Source organism: Alosa sapidissima, chromosome 3 (assembly GCF_018492685.1).
Source record: "Alosa sapidissima isolate fAloSap1 chromosome 3, fAloSap1.pri, whole genome shotgun sequence".
NCBI classification, from domain to species: domain Eukaryota; kingdom Metazoa; phylum Chordata; class Actinopteri; order Clupeiformes; family Clupeidae; genus Alosa; species Alosa sapidissima.
In genome coordinates this window covers 17,777,790-17,796,091 of record NC_055959.1, presented here as the reverse complement: position 1 = coordinate 17,796,091, position 18,302 = coordinate 17,777,790, and the positions used below count along the sequence as shown (strand labels likewise).

The 18,302-nt window shown below is 44.5% G+C and overlaps 2 protein-coding genes across 5 annotated transcripts; one reads left to right on the top strand and one right to left on the bottom strand.

Annotated features, from left to right (window-relative positions):
* The first annotated feature begins 2 nt into the window (after positions 1 to 2).
* Positions 3 to 18,206, top strand: armc5 (armadillo repeat containing 5). Of its 2 annotated transcripts, XM_042086983.1 has the most exons (9): positions 3 to 1,219; positions 1,443 to 1,473; positions 1,566 to 1,676; positions 1,838 to 2,762; positions 2,908 to 3,737; positions 3,884 to 4,016; positions 4,190 to 5,201; positions 12,717 to 12,726; positions 18,193 to 18,206. In XM_042086983.1, coding segments are annotated over exons 1-9 (3,462 nt in total). In that variant the 5' UTR covers positions 3 to 811; the 3' UTR covers positions 18,195 to 18,206. The 2 variants fall into 2 exon arrangements, with proteins under 2 accessions (XP_041942917.1, XP_041942916.1); XM_042086982.1 differs by lacking the exons at positions 12,717 to 12,726; positions 18,193 to 18,206 and having other exon boundaries at positions 4,190 to 6,213.
* LOC121705778 (cytochrome c oxidase subunit 6A, mitochondrial) lies at positions 6,546 to 8,746 on the bottom strand. 3 transcript variants are annotated; one of them, XM_042086994.1, is made up of 4 exons: positions 8,594 to 8,746; positions 7,402 to 7,480; positions 7,081 to 7,226; positions 6,546 to 6,785 (listed from the first exon to the last, which is right to left on the bottom strand). In XM_042086994.1, exons 2-4 carry the CDS (start codon positions 7,478 to 7,480, stop codon positions 6,690 to 6,692), a joined length of 321 nt encoding a protein of 106 aa, XP_041942928.1. In that variant the 5' UTR covers positions 8,594 to 8,746; the 3' UTR covers positions 6,546 to 6,689. The 3 variants fall into 3 exon arrangements, with proteins under 3 accessions (XP_041942928.1, XP_041942929.1, XP_041942930.1); XM_042086995.1 differs by having other exon boundaries at positions 7,402 to 7,526; positions 8,594 to 8,727; XM_042086996.1 differs by having other exon boundaries at positions 8,590 to 8,722.
* Positions 18,207 to 18,302: the final 96 nt, after the last annotated feature.

Here is an 18,302-nt window from a genome sequence, read left to right as displayed (position 1 = left end):
AAAAGAAAGGTGACGAAATTAATGTTAGCATATGGGTAATGTAGTCACCTTGTGGATAAACAAACGCTGAGATCTAGATTAAAAACTGCAATCCCTGGGTGCTTTGTGTTGGAGCTATATCCGAGAAACACTGTGGTGGATATATTGGGAAATGCAGTCTCACGGATGTGGTAGCATAGGGAGAGATAGCGCAGTATTTGTAAATAAAACTACAAGATCCATGGGTAAATGTTCTACCCTCAGAACTGATACGCTCCCCCTTTCCGCCAACGCCTCCCATGACACCTCCCTGTTTGTCGCTCTGCTAAAGATGGCGTCTGTGCTATACCAAGATTATTGCGTTTGCTTGATTATTTAAATGTCGAATGAAGAAAGGTTTAGTTAATGAAAATGCGGTGTCAGGTTTAGGAAGAGGATTAAATACATGTATGAGGTGAAAGCTTGTAGCTATTTTCAGCTAAACATTGGTGAGACCTACTTTCTTTCGCAGGCCTAAAATAATTCGGAGAGCGGACGAATGGTTAAAAAAAACTACAACTCCCAGCAACACTGCGTAGAGGCGTTGCCTGGTTATAACTTTTTTCGTTTGTAATGATGGTGACTGTAGTTTTTCTGCAGGCTCAGTCCCTTCTTGACATGGATTTAAACGTTATTGACTACGGTTTTTAAATTGACTGTTAAACTGTTAATTATATTTGATGGACGTTTATGTAAGTCTTAAAAGCGTTTCTAGGAACGTCCACCAAACCTCTGCTCTGATACACCCTGTCACATAGGCTACTGAGTTTGGAGGTAGGACTGTGTAGTTGTCATGGCCACACATGGCCACTTAAAAAACTCTAATGGTAGCACCAAAGAAGGGTCCTCTGCACTACCAGAGTCTTCTTTGACCTGGTGTATTTCCCAGTTGTCCAAAGTATCACTTGCAGCAAGCAATCAGAGCAATGTTTCCCAAGAGACAGAGCCCAAAAATAAGGAAGGTAGGGACAAGACCAGAGACATTCAGAAGAAGCTTCAAGCCAGTCAGTGGCGAGCACTGGTGGCTATCCGGACGCAGCACATCAAAGGGGGAGACAGCAGGATAAACAGGTTCAGAACACAGGGGGGTCTCCCACCTCTGTTGGACCTCCTTAGAAGACCTGACAGCTCCAGGAAGACCCTAGACCTTGCCCTCAGCATTCTTGCCAACTGCTGCACTGAGAGAGAAGCACGAAGAGAGGTGAGCAGAGGGTTTCAGTCAGTTGTTCTTGTATGATTAAGTGTTTTTGACGCAATATTCAAATGATGTAACATGTATAATCACTAAAAACAGATCATTTGTTGCCTATGTTTTGTATGAACAAAAGTTGGTTAATACTATTGCTGCATGGTATATGATTGTGATTAGGAGACATTGGACAATCACTTTCAGTTCTGACTGCATTTTCTGTTTCCAACTGAAGGTCAGAAAGCTGGAAGGAATAACAGTGATTGGTAAGTTCATGTGTGGTCATGATATGGAATCAGATGTTATGAAGACGAAGCTTGAAGGAAAGTTGTTTAACATCTTTTTTTGCTCATTGCAGTGGATGTTATGAAGAGAAACGTTGCTGTGGAGACTTTAGAGAACAGAGGTGCTCGGGCCTTAGGGAACCTTGCGATGGATCCTGATGGCTCTGCTTTGGTTCATTCTGCTGGTCAGTTGAGAATTTCTGTCTGTTTGTTATAATTGAGAATGTCTGTCTGTTATAATCTCATACTCAAAACTTTGTTCCTTATTTGTTTCAAAATGGATCATCACACTATTTGAGAATGTTTTTATTTTCAGATTGTTTTTTTGCTTTTTGCTTCATTTCAGGCGGAGTCCCCCCTCTCCTCCTCTGCCTCTCTCTTTCGCCCTCAACCCCGTCCTCCTCCTCCTCTCCCAACCCCTCCTCCCCGTCATCGCCCTCCTCTGTCTCTCCGTCCTCCCTCCCGTCCTCTGCCAAGCTGGAGTGCGCTCAATCGGCCGCCCGCGCTCTCCTCTACCTGGCGGACACCCCTGCCAACCGCCTGTCGCTGCTCTCTCAGGGGGCCATGCCTGCCTTGGCCCCACTCATGTCGCCAGAGCTTCCGTTGGGCCTCAGACGGGCCTCCCTCCGTGCCCTCCATGAGCTCACCAGGGGCTGTGGTGCCGAGTGTGCCCGGGAGGTGTCACGGTCTGGGGCACTGGCTCAGCTTGGGGCCCTGGTCTCAGAGGAAGCAGCCAAGCCCCTGGAGGAGCTGGCACTGAAGACCTTGGCCAACCTCTGCTCGCAAGGCTGCCTGCGACCTCTTGTGGGCTCACTAGGGGCCATTCAGAAGTTTTCCGAGGAAGTGAAGAAGGACCCCTCCAAGTCTGGAGTTTTGCTCAAGGCTCTCTGCTTGTGTTGCAAGGAGGCAGTGAACCGGGTCAAAGTCAAGGAGAGTGGAGGGTTGGAGGTCCTGATTGGCTTCCTGTCTGCCCATCAGAATCATCCACTCACGCGACTGGCCATTCTGGCTTGTGTGGATTTCGTCTATGACGAATCGGCCTTGGAGCAGCTGCAAGATCTTGGACTGATACCACTGCTAGTGGCACGATTGGTTGAGTACGCTAAAGGGGAGGAGCCAGTGGCCAAGTCAGATTCCAGCCCCTCCTCAGCTAGTGATTTGATGTCTCCGTCATGTTTTGATTCCTTTGACTTTCCACACCCTGATGGGAACAAAAAAGATGATGTTGGGAAGGAGCAGGGCTCGGGCTCATCTAGCTTTCTCAGCCTGAGGTTAGAGACAGAAACATTTGTTCTTTGTCAGTCTTTATTATTATGTATAAAAATATTTGCTGAAATGAAAATTGACCTTGTCTCAGCTGTATGATTTGTCTCTAGCGTGTTAATTGACATTTGCTCTCTCCCTTGGTGTGTCCAGGTCCTGGCTGGTATCTGAAGGTCTGATATCCTCTGAAGGAGAGCTTCTGGAGTCTCCCGCTAGCACGGAGAGTGACTGTGGGGGTTCACTGGCCTCTTCACCCTCAGTGGCAACCTCACCCTTTACGCCAATCTCAGATGCTAGCTCATCTGGCACATGTCTCTCTCCGACCTCGTCAGTCCATTCTCAGTCCAGCGTCTCATCTGTATCCAAGCCAGGTCTTCTGCCTCCACTGAACCAGCTCACAGTTCCACATTCCTCACAGAGAAACGTGCCACTGTCTCCCAGCAACCCTCAAAGTCCGCCTCTGTGCACCTCTGGCCCCAAACCTACCAGTCCTTCCAAGGTGTGCTCCCCGCCCAAGAAAAGACCCAGAGTTTCCTCGTTATCGTCTTCCTCCTCCCACTCATCCGCCTCCTCTTTCTCCTCCTCCACCTGTTCCAGTGTAGTCTCACTGGACGCCCCTCCAGTGCTGTCCAGAACCCCAGCATACCACCACCCGTACCACCCAGAGCCATGGGCCCCAGAATCTCCCATCCTCTTGTTACTCTCTCGCTTCTCCCACGCCTCTGATCCAAGCGCGACACTGGTCAATTCAGGCGTCCTCTCCAGCCTCCTCTACTACCTCACCCATCACAAGGACCCCAGCGGCCGCTGCTTCCGCATGCTGAGCCGCCTCAGCTGCAACCCTAACTGCCTGCAGGCCCTGCTGCGCACTGGTGCTGTGGCCATGATTCACCAGGACCTCTGTCTTAGAGGCAGCAGCATCAGAGTCCGCAGAGGCCAGGAGAGGCAGACAGATAGGGTGAAGGCTAAAGTCAGACAATTAGGTGAAACACCCTAATATTCAATTCAGTTCAATTCAGTTCAATTCAGTCCGAAAGTTTATTTCAACAAGTATTTTGCTCCTTATGATATCAATAATTGTTCTTACCCTCTCCCACTTAATATTTTTTGTCTTTATCATCTCCCTTAGGTCTTGGCTTGCTCAGTAACTTGCGAGTTCAGTGTGAAGCAGGCTTTGGCACAGGAGTTATGTCTCATATCATGCTGTCTGGTATAGAGGTGGACCGGCTGTTCTGTGCTCTTTCTTTACCTCTGATTTGCAGGTATGTGATATATTCAAAGGTAAAAGAGTCCAGGTAAATAGTATTGTTTTGTTTTTGCTGGAGCATCAGGTAGCTACTGGTGCTATAGGTACTATAATGGTGGATTGAACAAGTTTCATTGAGCGAGATGTGGTTTCTTGTTTATAAATGTGTACCAACTCTGCCTTTTCCAGCAACAAAGTCCTTTTGAAGAAGCTCCTTTTTGACAACAGAGGTCTCATGCAGGCACTGGAGCCCCTTTGTTGTCAGGCTGACAGCAAGGATGACAACAATCATCCAGAGAGATGCAAAACCTTCCTCTCGTGCTGGCTTTGCCCACCGCAGGAAGTGACCTTATCTCGATTCCACTTGCTGTACTCCTCTCTCCTGATTGGCTGCCTTTCCAATCTGCTAGTACATTCCAAGGCAGAGCTAGACCAAAAGAAAGGGAGCGTAGAGCCACAGGTTACCGTAGAAACCCCTTTAAGTCCCAACACTGCTCTTGTCCCTCTAAAAGGAACAGGAAATGATTTGCCCCCCTCACCAAAAAAGCCATGCCTGTCTAGCAGCTGCTCTTACGCTGACGCCACACATAACATCTTTCTGCAGCTGGATGATGGCACCCAGGTCCCTGCTTGTTGGGAGGCTTTGGCAGGTGGTGAGGGGGAGTCGGGTGACGGAGGCTCAGAGTACTTCAGAGCCTTGCTGACCGGAGGGTTCGGTGAAGCTCAGGGCAAAGAGGGGGAGGCCATTCTGGTCAAGGATGTGAGGTATGGTGTGCTGATTCCTGTGCTACACTACCTGCATGGCTGTCGCCTGACAGATAGAGAAAGAGGGCAAGAGCAGGAGGAGGACACAGGTGAGGGTGGTCGAGGACGATGTTGCCTCCTAGAGTCGCTGACTCTGAAGTCCTGGGACTCCCCAGATTTCCAGAAGACTGCTTTGGCTGAGGGGATGGTCGGGGCATGCCGTTTTTTGGTGACCGGCTTACAGAGAGCCACAGAGGACATGTGTGTGACCTTGCTCCACACCTTAGCCACTAAACCAGCTTCATTGTCTTTACCTCAGAGGTCACCCAAACCAGTTCCGGGTGGAATTCCCAGACCACTGCAGTCCAGTAAAGTTGTGAAGAGCCCTTTGCAATCAGGACCAAAGTCCACCCCCAAAACTGTCAAACAGAACCCTAAGGTGGGGAGCAGCTCGGAAGTGGAGCAGGTTCCTCGAACACCCCTAAAGTTGCCGCAAGACACCTCGTCTTCAGCCACTGAAGGGACCTTAGTTAGCAACTGCACACTGGCGCCTCTGCTGCCACAACTGTATTGGTTCTCCCAGCGCTACAACTACCCTAGACTGGGACGGGCATGCCTGTCCATACTGCTGCGTCCACAGGGAGTGAATCGCATGTCGCCCGCTGCCTCCCTTCCACCAGTCCAGGCAGCAGACTGCCTGCTGCGGCTGGTCAAGCATGCAGATTGCCAGGAGAGTTTGAAACGGGATCTGCTAGGACTGGCAGCAGCAGCTCTTAGCTGAGGGGGGTGTAGAGGTTACATGGAGCAGGAAAGGGCAACACAGGGTTGAGGAGAAATTAAATGAAAGTGGTTTTACCGCCACTCTACCATTTGATCCGTTTTTGTTGTATGGTGTATTAATATCATAACTTATTCCTTGCCATGATAGAATGTCCTTGTTTACTTTTTTTCTTGCCAATTCCAAAGCATTTTTGTCTTTGTACAATTTTGTTTTAAAAAACTCTAAAAGTTTTGGGCAGAGCACCCTGTTAATCTTCATAGTGTCAACACCCCATTGGATATACCATATGCTTATGAAGTGTCAATATGTGTAACAACCAGTACAGGGACTCCTTTGTGTTTACTTTATATTTTTGTACTCCTCATTTTGTAAGTATTTTTTGTAAATATGTAAAACAAGACTTTGCCAAGATAAGCATGGATCGATGAGCTAAGTTTGAGTGATTGGTGTCTGGTAAATATGCTCTCCTCAGTTATATTTTGTTTGTGTCATATGTAGGTGTTATAGAAAAATGGTATTTTTCCATTGTACACAGAAATACTAGTATAATCTACCAGCCATCCTCTCATTCTAACCAAGTCACATATGTATATAGTGTAAATGGAAAATCTTATAGAGATGAAAGATGTATAATGAGATGTGACTCTTTACAAAGACAAATCCTAATAAACCAGACACAAAGATTTGACATTGTCATTTGACAGTGGAGTTTGTTTTTCAAAGTTATTTACAACAATTTCACCTCGAAACGTGCATGATACCAGGTAAGTATTGTGTGAAGATGTGATCAATTGGTGCAGACAATTTACAGTTACACAGGACAAATACTCAATTGTTTATGTCCTTTATGTAGACATAATACTGCACTTTGAGACCAAAAACCTTCTATTCATCAGTGATTTTCCCATACTCTTTGTTTGTTGATGACTTACAGTGACATCTTCAGGAAGCCAAAGGTTATTCTGTTGTTACATTTTTTAAAAACAATTTCTCAACACTGATAACACAAAACAACACAGGTTACACTTCAGAAAAAAGAAGAATTTTATTATTTCATTCTTCAGTTCTGTGATTGGCCCCTGTGCTCATGTCATAGAGGTAATTAGCCCATGATGATGCAGGAGTGAACGTTAGGTTTCTGGTGGACACAAGGGGGCGCTATGACTAGTGGTCATGACCATGGCCCTCGTAACCAGTGGGTAAGGCATTGGTGTGAGAATTGTGGAAGAGAGAGTGGTTGCCATCACCCCAGGGCCAGGGCTGAAAGGAAACAGCAGTTTTATAGTCAATATTTATATCATACTTTAGAGCATATCAAAGACATGCTGTCATTATTCTTAGTTTGTCGGTGTATGCTGTCCTCTTGAACTGACATCCTGTTGCTTACATTTCATTACAGGCTCTCACATCTAAATAGCCTCTATTCATATTGTAACCTTTTATATTTTACTCCACATGTTTACTCTTCAGATGCTCCGACTTGACTTGAGCCTGGCTGTGCCAGTGAGAGGAAGATGTGGAAGCTTGTGGTAAATACATCTCTGTCTGGTTGTACCTTGGTACGGATGCGCAGGTGAGGGTAGGGCACAAACTCTGGCTGTCCGTGTTTTGCGTGTTCCTGTGCCTTCAGGTAAGCGTTGATCATGCATACGGTAACTCCAGGCAGGGCCAGGACAAATGTCAGGATCTTCCAGGTTTTCGCTGAGGGGCGTTAAATCACATAATGGCACTGTGATACAACTAAGCAGTTCAATCATTCCCCCTCTCTCTCCTCTTTTCTCAGTTACTCAAAAACATAACCATTTCACACTCTGGCCCATGAAAGGACGCAGAAAAACAACTTCAGTAAAAAGATACTGAATAAGTAAATACAGACCTCCTCCCTCATGGCTTTCATGGGACGCAGCAGCAGAAAACCCTCGGCGGAATAGCAGGCGGGCAGGTGTTGAAGCCATCTTTCCAACAGGGTGAACACAACAACAGATAAGACTATTACACACCCTATATTTATTAAAAGAAGATTACTGCAGTCAGAGCCTGTCCAATCGTCTCTCGAGACTGCAGACACAACAAAGTTTTACTTTCAAATCACCGACAGATTAAGCACTTGTTTTGTAGGCTATAGGTTACCTAAATTACTTTATGCTGATCACCTAATTTTGACTACAGTTTTAAAGCAATACTTTTATGTTAAATGTGTGTTTCTATTGTGTTTTGATAACATTCAGTTCTGTGATTAATGGATGCTGGTCATAGTTGTAAGGGGTGCTCATGAAATACAAAGATGTGAACAGGACAAATTATACCACCTTTCATACAATGTATGTAAAAGTAACTATTATAGGTCACTGTAGGAAGTAAAATCTGATGTAGCATAAAGGGGAAATGCGAGTAGGTTACACAAAAACAGCTGTAAAAAACATATTGACAATGAAACCAGAAAAAAAAAACATAATTTCCTCACTCTTAATTCAATATGTCAGTACAGTAGCCTATTTCCCATGGGAATAATCTGTGTATGACCCAAGAACACTTTAAGGAGTGTCCTGATACCAGAGGTGAAGTCTTTATAAACATGACCTTACATTGACACCATGAGGGCTCTGATTTAAAAGTATTTACTTGAAAGTAGGTGAATGTCAGTCATGACAGTTAATAAGCAATTGCCTATCATTGTGAAATATCATTGTTTTTTCTCATTATATATCATTGTTTTTATCATTGTATCATTGTTATTTAATGGCCTACAATTTTAGTCTATAAAGGCCCACATACTGCCACCTGTCCTTGCTATGACCAGTATCAACTGTTGCCTAAAAAGAAACCATTTCAAAAGGCCACAATATGAAACATGAAAGCATAAATATATCACATTAATAATCTGGGAGTTTGCATGCAATATCATTGTCAATCTTTTTCATATAAAAAGCAGATCAGTTTAGCCACTGTGTAGCCAAAGAGTACCGTTCAACAGGAAATATTTTATAGCCTATCAGTCTGGTATGATAAAAATTAAAGCAAAACAAGACCCTAAATGTCAAATGTAAAAAAAGATATCCCATACTTACACTCCCTCTTCAGTCTATGGTCCTTCTATTCCTTTATAATTAAGAAAGTCAGTCCTCTGTTTTTTCCTATTTCTCTTGCACCTTTGTCTGTTTGTCCTTCAGTCTGTCCTGGCAGGAACTGCAGGCTCCTCCCCTCTGCAGTTTGTATATCTGCCAAGAAACATAAAGTTTATATTTGGTCAAGTGCACTGACAAGCAGGAGGTTTAGTTAGAGAGAGGGGGTATGGGCTGAAGCAGTGTTAGTTTCTAATCATCATTTACAGTGTGAACATGTGCTTCTTATAGATAACATGCTGAACTTGCAAAGGCTGGCTGTTTTTTTATTCCTTTAATCTTCATCTCAGCAATTATTAAGTATATTAACACTCTGAGTCTGGCATGTGTTTCGGCTTTAACAGTGTGCATCTAGTCAGTTAAATATCAGAGCCCCTGACTGTTTTTGTGTGCAGTGTAATAGCACTGCTATGGACCCCACACACCACTATAGCTATTTTAATTTGGGGATATGGCATTAAAAAAAAAAACACGAGAAATAAGAACACCACTGGGTTGCAAACATTCGAGAAGATCGTTGCTACACTGCGTTTGTCCTCGGGTGAACCACTCAAGTCGCCATGCCCCTCTTCAGCAGCTGCACGCTCTTTCCGAACCGCCTTCTTTGGTACCACCAGCTGATTTGCGGCACGTAAATGATTGGCAGACTCTTCTAACAATCGCAACACTGTTCGCATGTACGGAGCGCTTCCTCGAGTTTTACTTGATTGAATTTGGTCCAGATGAACTTTGGCCAAGAGAAAAAAATAGCAAACGCTTATCGTGTCATAGGACCAGTAGAGTGGTAGCTTTTACCCACCTCAATGGTATGTTCACTAGCCTAGGCCTACTCTCCGCTCAAAACGCAATCTGACCGCGAAGTTCCTCTTCAATCTCCATATATTCCTTTTCAACGAGGGCATTAATGTGCTACATTACATTACTGTACCATTTGCATTTCAATGTTGATGTAGGCTATACAAGTTTGTTGTTAGATATGTTTGAGCGCATATATAATGCCTGATGCTTCAACATAGGTTGATCAGTTTGATTTTTATGCAACAATTATTATGGTTGTTCAGAAATTCCAATAGGCCTACTTAAAAGTATTGTGTTGTATTTGTGATAGCATTTTAAAGATCTATTCTATAGGAATGTTAGTTGCCCACCAGATGGCACAATAGCCTAGACCTTTCATTGCAAAGTAGAAAGTATGGCTCTGAATAAGGCATTAGATTGGTGCTGGTATACTGAAATGGAAGGAGACAATAATAGAGGGGCAAATCTCCTAAAATGTTAACTTTAATGATAAAAGATCTCACAGAATTTTAGTGGGAGCTGAAATACACTTTGACCAGCAAAGCAGAGCTACAAATCCTGACACATTAAAATGTCAACCAAGAAAATCCGATAGAGATTTATATATATTTAATCTGTGAAGCCTCACATCTACACTAGATTGTGTAAATGCAAAGGAAAGGGCAAAACTTTGTTTTGGCAGTTGTAAAACTGCAGAGCAGTGCTACCCACATCATATCACATACAGCAAACAGGCCTTCCTGGAACTTACTCTTGATCTAAGTGACTTACGATGATAGGGTGGCCAGAAACCCCTCTGAACCCCAGTGTATATTTTTCTTATATATTTTGATGTTTTATTTTATCAAACTTGGTAAGAAGATGTGGCCACCTTTTCTGCTTTGCTAATCTTCCTAAGATTGTATCTATTTCCAGTTTAAATGGCACATTAAGTGGGCTGATTTATACTGGCCACATCTTCTCTCCATCCACCCAACAAAATCGCTCACTGCGATAGATAGAAGTCTGTATATCATTTTCAGCTGGCTGAACATGTTTTAAACATCTCATGTTTTGGGGCTGTCCAGGGCATTTTCTTCCAAGTTAGGTTTGGTGTTTTTGTCTTTCTACTAAATTCCTGTGCTGCTTTTCCTGAGGGTCAGCTTCCTGATGCTGACTATGGTGACAAATCCGCCCCGGTCCATACATTAATCTGGCTTATTATGTAGACTGTGGTCACTACCGTGTCATGTCCTGTAGTCAGTAATGTACAGAAAGCTTACTTTTGAGAGAACCGTACTAGAGTGGCATATCGGGGATCACCACAAAAATCCCATGAGAGCTTTGGGGTTTTGAAATAGGGTCTGGGCTGTGTAACAGTTTGTGAGTTATTGCTGTAAAAACGGAAATCGATTCTCGTGGGGACGTGGGGACACATGTGAGTGAGTAAAGTGTGGGTGTATTTTATGTGTGTGCTGTATGTGTTTGGATATATTTGTGTATGTGTGATGAGTACCACAGGAAGCACTCACCCAAGCACTCACCCACATACATATACAGCTCTGGAAAAAATTAAGAGACCACTGCACATTTTTTTGATGTCATCCTATGGTTGCTGAGTGACATTCGAATGATTTGACGGTCTTATTCAGAATTAAGAGAACACTGCAAATTTGAATATGACCGTCAACTCGTTCGAATGTCACTCAGCAACTGTGGGATGCAGTGGTCTCTTAATTTCTTTCCAGAGTTGTACAGTATATGCTTTAATCGCTGTAAATTATTTGTGCAGTGTCTTGTTATTGACCAAAACTACAGGCCATCGAACATGTCTAAGTGAGTATGTGTGTACAGGTGTGTAGGTATGTGTGTCTTTGTGATGTGTGTGCAGCTTACGTTTTTCTTTGTGTGCCCAGCTAAAAGTGTGAATCTTTTTATTCCTGCCTGTGTTTGGTGAGCGTTTCCCGGCTCTGTCTGCACCGCTTCCAGGTCCAATGCAAACAGCTGGAGGAGCCAGGCGTGAAGTCAGCCCCAGCGGCCCAGAGAGGCTGAGGGTTAGTCAGTCATGCGGGCCGCCTGTCTGGGCGTCTGGTCCACTGTTTTTGTGGGCAAGGGTGCCGTCTTACTGTATGTGTTAGACTCTAATCAACACACACAGACAGACACAGAGAAATGCCTACAAAAATATGTGAAACTCTGGCCAGAAGACACACCCAGATACTCACAGACACTGACACACACACACACACACACCAAGAACACTTGGTGCATAACAGCGTACAACTAGCCCTGCATCTCTGGTGTACCCTACATTCGTGAAGTGAAGACAACACCTGTGGTCTGTCCATAGGCCTACAGACACCTCTGTTTACTACCCTCTACACAATCCTCACTCTCCTCACCTACTGTGTTCTTCAGTCTTTTATTGACACAAAACTGGCATTGTCATGCCCTGACAAGTGCCACGAAAGCCTCTTGTTCGTGTGTGCTAGTACACCTGCTTTTGTAAACCCTGGCACAGCTCTGTCTACCTTAGCTGAGACATAGACTCAACACGGTGCAAGTGTGCATATGCACATGCAGAATAGGCACGCGTCTCTATGGTGTCTGCATTTACCACACACACACACACACACACACACACACACATACACATACACATACACACACACACACACACACACACACACACACACACACACACACACACACATGCAAAGAGCTCACTCTAAACCTCTTTAAGATGCCAACGCTGAAGCACGCAGGACTGGCATGGAACAGCACTGGCTCAGGCCCTGTGTCTTGGGCAGGGGGTCAAAGCAGGCCATGCCAGACTCTCCCCTGCTGTCTGCATGCCACTAGGCTAGAGCCAACTCTGTCACAGTTGGGCCCAGGCCCCGGGCCGCATTGCACCACGGCGGCTAATTGATGAGGCCATCTCTATCTGGTTTCTGTTATTCTTTCTCTGTGCGAGGATGCATGCCCTGATCCCACCCTGGAGTTCTCACTCGGCCACCCTGTTGCCTCTCAGGCCTGGTCTATGTTTTTCAGGCCGTGTTATGAAATAGCTTCTACATATCACAGCCAGGTGTTGTACCCATGGATATTTACATGTCAAGTGGAAATATGGGCATGAATAACAGGCAAAGGTAGACTTCAGCAATTGCTCTCCCTCTCTTTCATTCTACCCATTTAACCCCCCCCCCCCTTCCCTCTTACCCCTGCAGTGTCATAGTACAACTCCCCTATTGTGCTCAGTTTACTGAGCGTTTGATGAGGGAGTCTAGTGGAGGAGAGTCTGTGTGCAAGTGCACCAGAGCCCAACCAAAACATGGTTCCACCACACTGTTTTTGACAAAACAAGGTCTCTCTTTTCCAATGAGACCAGCAGTGGCAGAAAGACGCATTCACACCAAGGCACACAAACAGATAAAAAAGTGCAGTGCAGTGCTAAATGTGTTAATATTTTGTCTCCATGCTCTTCCAAAGGCAGAATGAGAAGCTAAGGAGTGATATGGGGTTATGGAGATTACATTGGAACGACCATTTGTGCAGAAACATCCTAATGTGAAATTCTTCAAAAGGGAACCCTATGAAACAAGATGGACATTTGAGAGGAGTGACAAACTCTTGCTCACTAGGAATGAGAGAGCAGAAGCAGAATGAGATTGGAAAGTGAGAAAGAGATGGGGGTAAAGAGAGAGCTATTCAAAGAAGAGGAGCAGGCCAGGGATACATAATTACTTGTTCATCTCAACTTAAATGAAATAACAATTCAGTGCATGTCCTTTGGTTGCACAGATAACAAACCACTGCCTGTTAGAACTACAGCTCTTCTTGCTGACTCAAATATCAGTGGTACAAATTCTTACTTGGTGCTACTGTTCTCTTGACTGAGAGAAAGTGTTAGATATACCGATATACCGTACTTGAAATTGTCTTTCCATTCTCCATTTCCTCTTTTCCAGCTATTTTCTTTGTGTCTGTGTTAGACAGGGACCTTGCCTGTTTTTGGCGTTGTCCATGACTGTAGACGACTAAGCAAACCGACGCTGTGGAAGAACCCACCATCAATATTGTCACTGTCTGACTGAGCCAGCAGGAGACAGAGGCTGAGGGTGAGGGAGGACAAGGGCGGATGGAACCTTGGAGGGGATTCTTTCATTTACTGTTAGAGGGTCTCCATGCACACACATGCATCACACACACACACACACACACACACACACACACACACACACACACATATACACTCATAGATGCACACACAGGTGTGCACACACACACACACACACACACACACACACACACACACACACACATACACTCATAGATGCACACACAGGTGTGCACACACACACACACACACATATATAGGAGCATCTACACACTACACACGCATGTACACGGCAGGTGTGTACACATACACACACATATACATTTGTCACACATGCAAAGGTATCTGCGTGCACACACACATACACACACACACAGGAGTACCCACACTTTCACAAGTGGTCAGGCATGTACACAAACACACACACGCAGGCCCACACAACATTCTCACACATACACAAACCCGACATCCACAAGCACACTCATGCTTTGCACACACCCTTCCACAGATTTTCCCCTGACCTCCCACTGAAACCCTCTCTTCAAATGTTACTCATCCCCTATAGTAAAATGGTCCCCCCATACCATCATGGCTGAGCACATACGTCAACTCCAGTCTGTGACCCCACGTCTGTCCCCTCCCCACAGATGTGCCCTGTAAAAGCCCCTTGCACTGTTTGGTTTTTGACACACTGGCGGGCACCACAGGCGCATGAGTGATGAGGGGAAGCCCCGGGGCCAACACCACAGGGCTCAGCGGTGACACTGACTAAGTGCTGGCGTCTGCCGCCTGTCCCTGATAAAATGCAGCAGTTATGGCCTGTAATGGGGATGGGCCCACTCTTCTGGCTGATCTGACCCCGTCAGCATTTTCCGCCATACATCACTGCCTTGGCCCGGCCTGCCGATATATTGTTTCAGTATGAACTCGACTTTCGAACTTTCTACCTCCTGTCCAGGTTATTTATTGTAAAGGAAGAGCTGGTAAAGTGAAGCAAGTTCACGATATAGGCTACATACCGTATAAATATTACTTTAATCAGATACTGGCATCAGTCTTTTGACATTGACACTACATTTACATAGACATTAATATTCCGAATATGACAATATTCCAAATAGGATGCTGCCATGTAAACATTTTCTGATGTGTAAACTCGAATAAGGCCGGAATAAGCAATAATCAAATTAAGACGTGTTGTATGCATGTATACACCTTAATTACATTATAACGTCCTACAATTTTCGGTGCAAAAACATCTTTGCTAGTCATCGGTCTATGCTGCGTAACATGTAAACCGGAATATTCTATGAACAACTCAAACATCAGGACAGCATTTGGTTTCAATTCTATAGGTCTCTAGACCTTACAGAGAGCAGAAAATACAATAAATAAAATTAAAAGTATATTACAGTAAAACTAAAAAACTATTGAAAAAGTGCAATATCTATACCATGTCAAGACACTCAATTTCCTTTATTTATCCTGCCCTTACTAATGAATGTGTTTACCTCCAACTAATAACCTATTAGAATCTGAAGAGCTCTGAAAAGAGTTAAAAATGTGTACTCATCTGTGCATGATGAGTAAAGAAAAAAAACTATGAAATAATATATATACAGTTCCATATATTGTAAAATTGTTTAGTCATATCATGAATAATGATTCATTTTTCAGACTCTCAAGAGAATCTATATCTACATCACTGTAGTTAAGATTCATGTTATATCTAGCAACAACCTAAACACTAACCTAGCTTACACACTCAGCAAAGATATGACACTTAATGTGCTGCTGCTGTTCCTGTCAGAGTTACATCTGGGGCCCCCCATCATATCAATGTGTGAAGAGGAACTGTCTTACTGTGGATGCAAACCACTCTGCCTGAATAGTCCAAATATGAATAAAGAGACAGAATGAGGGATAGAGAAAGAGAGGGAGGGAGAGAGGGATAGTAGGACACGGACAAGTGGAGTGAGAAGTTGTTGCTGTGGTTTACCATCATCATATTTATTACCACACTCGGTCAAGCACAACACTAACAACCTGACACCCTTCAGTGACTTACTAGGCCAATACGACGAGTGCATGGACTGCATGAAACCACCAGTGGCGCCACAATAACAAATCGAGGGCCTAAACACATGAGTGTAGTTGAGTCCAGTCCACCACAATGCCATCTTCTGGTGGGAGGCCAGGGGCGCACTGACTAAGAGTGATTGCAGGATGAACCTGGGTGGGATGATTGTAGGACACTTCACCAATAGCTAAAAAAACCTAAACACTAACATGCACTCACACACATATGTATATATTCAAGAGCACATTCACAGAAGGTGGTCTAGTAGAAAGATTGTTTACCCTGACCACCTCTGTAGTGGAATACAGTCAAAGGTCTGGGCACTATACCTCAGTGTTTCCTACAGACAGTGTGTGTGTGTGTGTGTGTGTGTGTGTGTGTGTGTGTGTATGTGGTGTAGTGTAGTGTCTTCACGTGTGTTGGTGTATGGGACGACAAATCTGTTCCTTACTTGTCGTAGCAGCAGGTATCAGCTACTAAAATCTTGGCATAGTTAGCTTTGAGTGTGTTTTGTTCTAATCCTGCCTCCCACCTGAGGATGGTGTCTGTAGCAGGTCACAGATTCTCATAAATGGAACATCCAGATGTCTACACAACCTACGCATGATGTTTTATTAAGTTTATGTCTCTCTTCTCCTTTATTAAACTTAAAAGATAATTTATTTTTGCTGGTAAAAGACTCTCGTAATAAAAAAATAAAATAATTTAGGCCTAAGTAGAATACGTAATATCTTTTTGTGTAGTTTAGCAGAATCAGAAATTAATATGAGAATATTTAGAGAGAAGAAGGGGAATAGACAGCAATGGCGTGAGAGTGGAGAAAGAGAAACAGAGAGAGCAGAGAGAGAGAAAGAGAGTGAGTGTGAGAGTGAAAGAGCACCACCCAAAGCAAACATGGTTATGTAGCTGTCTGACATCTTCATCACGCACTTCACTGTTAACAAACAGAGAAAGTGCATGCAACACACACACACACACACACATTCACTGTAACACCCATTGATAATCCCACTGACTGGTGTACGAAGGACACTGAATGATCCGCAAGAGTTTGAACAGTTCCTCGTTTTTAATGACGCATGTTGAGAACATTGCTACCCGACCAAGGAGCTCTCACTCATTGTGACCCAAACAAAACCAAAGAGCCCAGACTGCAGGAAATAACAACCTGTTTTTCAGTTTGCCAAAGCAGTCCACTTTTCCAAGGCAGGAAAAGAACAATAATAAACAAGCCAAACCCTCTAAATGGACGCAAACAGCATGTGGTGATGAAAAATGTAACATCCCATTGCTGGGCAAATATGACTTCATTGCACTGAGTTCTGCCCCAGGGACTGTTAATTGGTGGAGGGTAAACTTCTACTGCTGTTTAATGTGCATGTCTGTGTCACCACATCCTAAAGCAGTGGCTGTTCTCTCCCCAAGGCCTGTGCACTCTCCTGTTCTCATCTTTGGGGAGATTTTCCATCGTTGTGCTTGTGAATAGAGAAGGCATTGTCTGCGAGTCTGAACATTTAAGGTCATAAGAAAGACCTTAGTCAGGACCCCTTTCTCTTTGAATTCACAAACAATTGTGGGTGTCATCTGTGCCTCAGGTGTTGAACTCTGCGTCCTCCAGACCGATGCTCACCTGACTTGTACCTATACAATACTCAATGAGCCAAAGCCACCACATCAACTAACTTCCTGCCAGGAATCACAAAGGGCTGCAATGCCACACAGTCTGATAGACGTTGGGAAAACATGGCATGTAGCACCATGTGTTTTTCTTGAGTCATCTAAGGATGCATGTTTCAAAGCCCAGTAGATCCAGAGCAACGACTGTCCAAACCTTCCAATATACAGTCACTCATCTCTTAGAGCCAATACAGTAGCTCAAGGTCTTTCTGACAAAGCCTTCAGCCATGGTGAAACTGAACACAACTGGATGAAAGTCTGCCGATACACAAAAGCACAAGCGGTAGTGGAGAGGAAGGAGAAACTTGTAAATTTCCTCTTGGAAAAGTGGCAATCTCATGCCTAGCCAAGACGCAGATTCACAAGATGTTTCCTTTTCTGCAATAAATCGCAAGGCTGAGCTCATGGCGTGGGCGTGTTACCCTGTCTGCTGAGAGGCTGAGGGGGTGGGTGAAGCTCTGGGGTCACTGAGGACTTTGTCCAGAGGGGAATCATTTCTTTCTGTGTGTTTTTTTGCGCATTAGGAACAGTTGGCCACAGCCTCCTTGCCTGAAGTGACCCTCTGTAAGAATTTCACTCACTCACTTCAAGTACAGTAACTGTGGCTCTGACATACATCCCCCTGAAATACCCTTACTAGGTCCAAAGGCTTTTTTTTTCATTTTGGCTACTGCCATGTGTGCCATTCTTCTCTCACACAGTTCTGTTTGCTGTGACTGGTGAATGTTCCACACCAGCATTGCATTTCTCTAACTCTCAGGCCCATGTTGTTAGTGCCCGAACAGTGCTCTCCTCGCCCTGGGCCTGTGTGTGCACAAACTCTCCCTTTGGTGGGGGTATAGGTACTGCTGCATAACTTTTACTGATGAGTGGTTGAGAAAGAAAGAGAGAGAGAGAGAAAGAGTGTGTCTGTGTGTGTGTTTGTGTGTGTGCATAGGTTGGTATAGGTGTGGGGGCGTAAGGGGCAGGTGTTGGGTCATGGGTGGGTGCCCAGTTACTGTGGG

What these genes read in the sequence shown, in the direction of transcription:
- LOC121705778 (XM_042086994.1), bottom strand. Translation starts at nt 7,480, where the DNA reads ATGGCTTCAACACCTGCCCGCCTGCTATTCCGCCGAGGGTTTTCTGCT. An exon ending in TGAAAGCCATGAGGGAGGAG is followed by an intron (nt 7,227 to 7,401) that starts GTCTGTATTTAC and finishes AACGCCCCTCAG; the next exon opens with CGAAAACCTGGAAGATCCTG. An exon ending in ACCTGCGCATCCGTACCAAG is followed by an intron (nt 6,786 to 7,080) that starts GTACAACCAGAC and finishes GTTTCCTTTCAG; the next exon opens with CCCTGGCCCTGGGGTGATGG.
- armc5 (XM_042086982.1), top strand. Translation starts at nt 812, where the DNA reads ATGGCCACACATGGCCACTTAAAAAACTCTAATGGTAGCACCAAAGAA. An exon ending in GGAAGGAATAACAGTGATTG is followed by an intron (nt 1,474 to 1,565) that starts GTAAGTTCATGT and finishes TGCTCATTGCAG; the next exon opens with TGGATGTTATGAAGAGAAAC. An exon ending in GGCTAAAGTCAGACAATTAG is followed by an intron (nt 3,738 to 3,883) that starts GTGAAACACCCT and finishes CATCTCCCTTAG; the next exon opens with GTCTTGGCTTGCTCAGTAAC.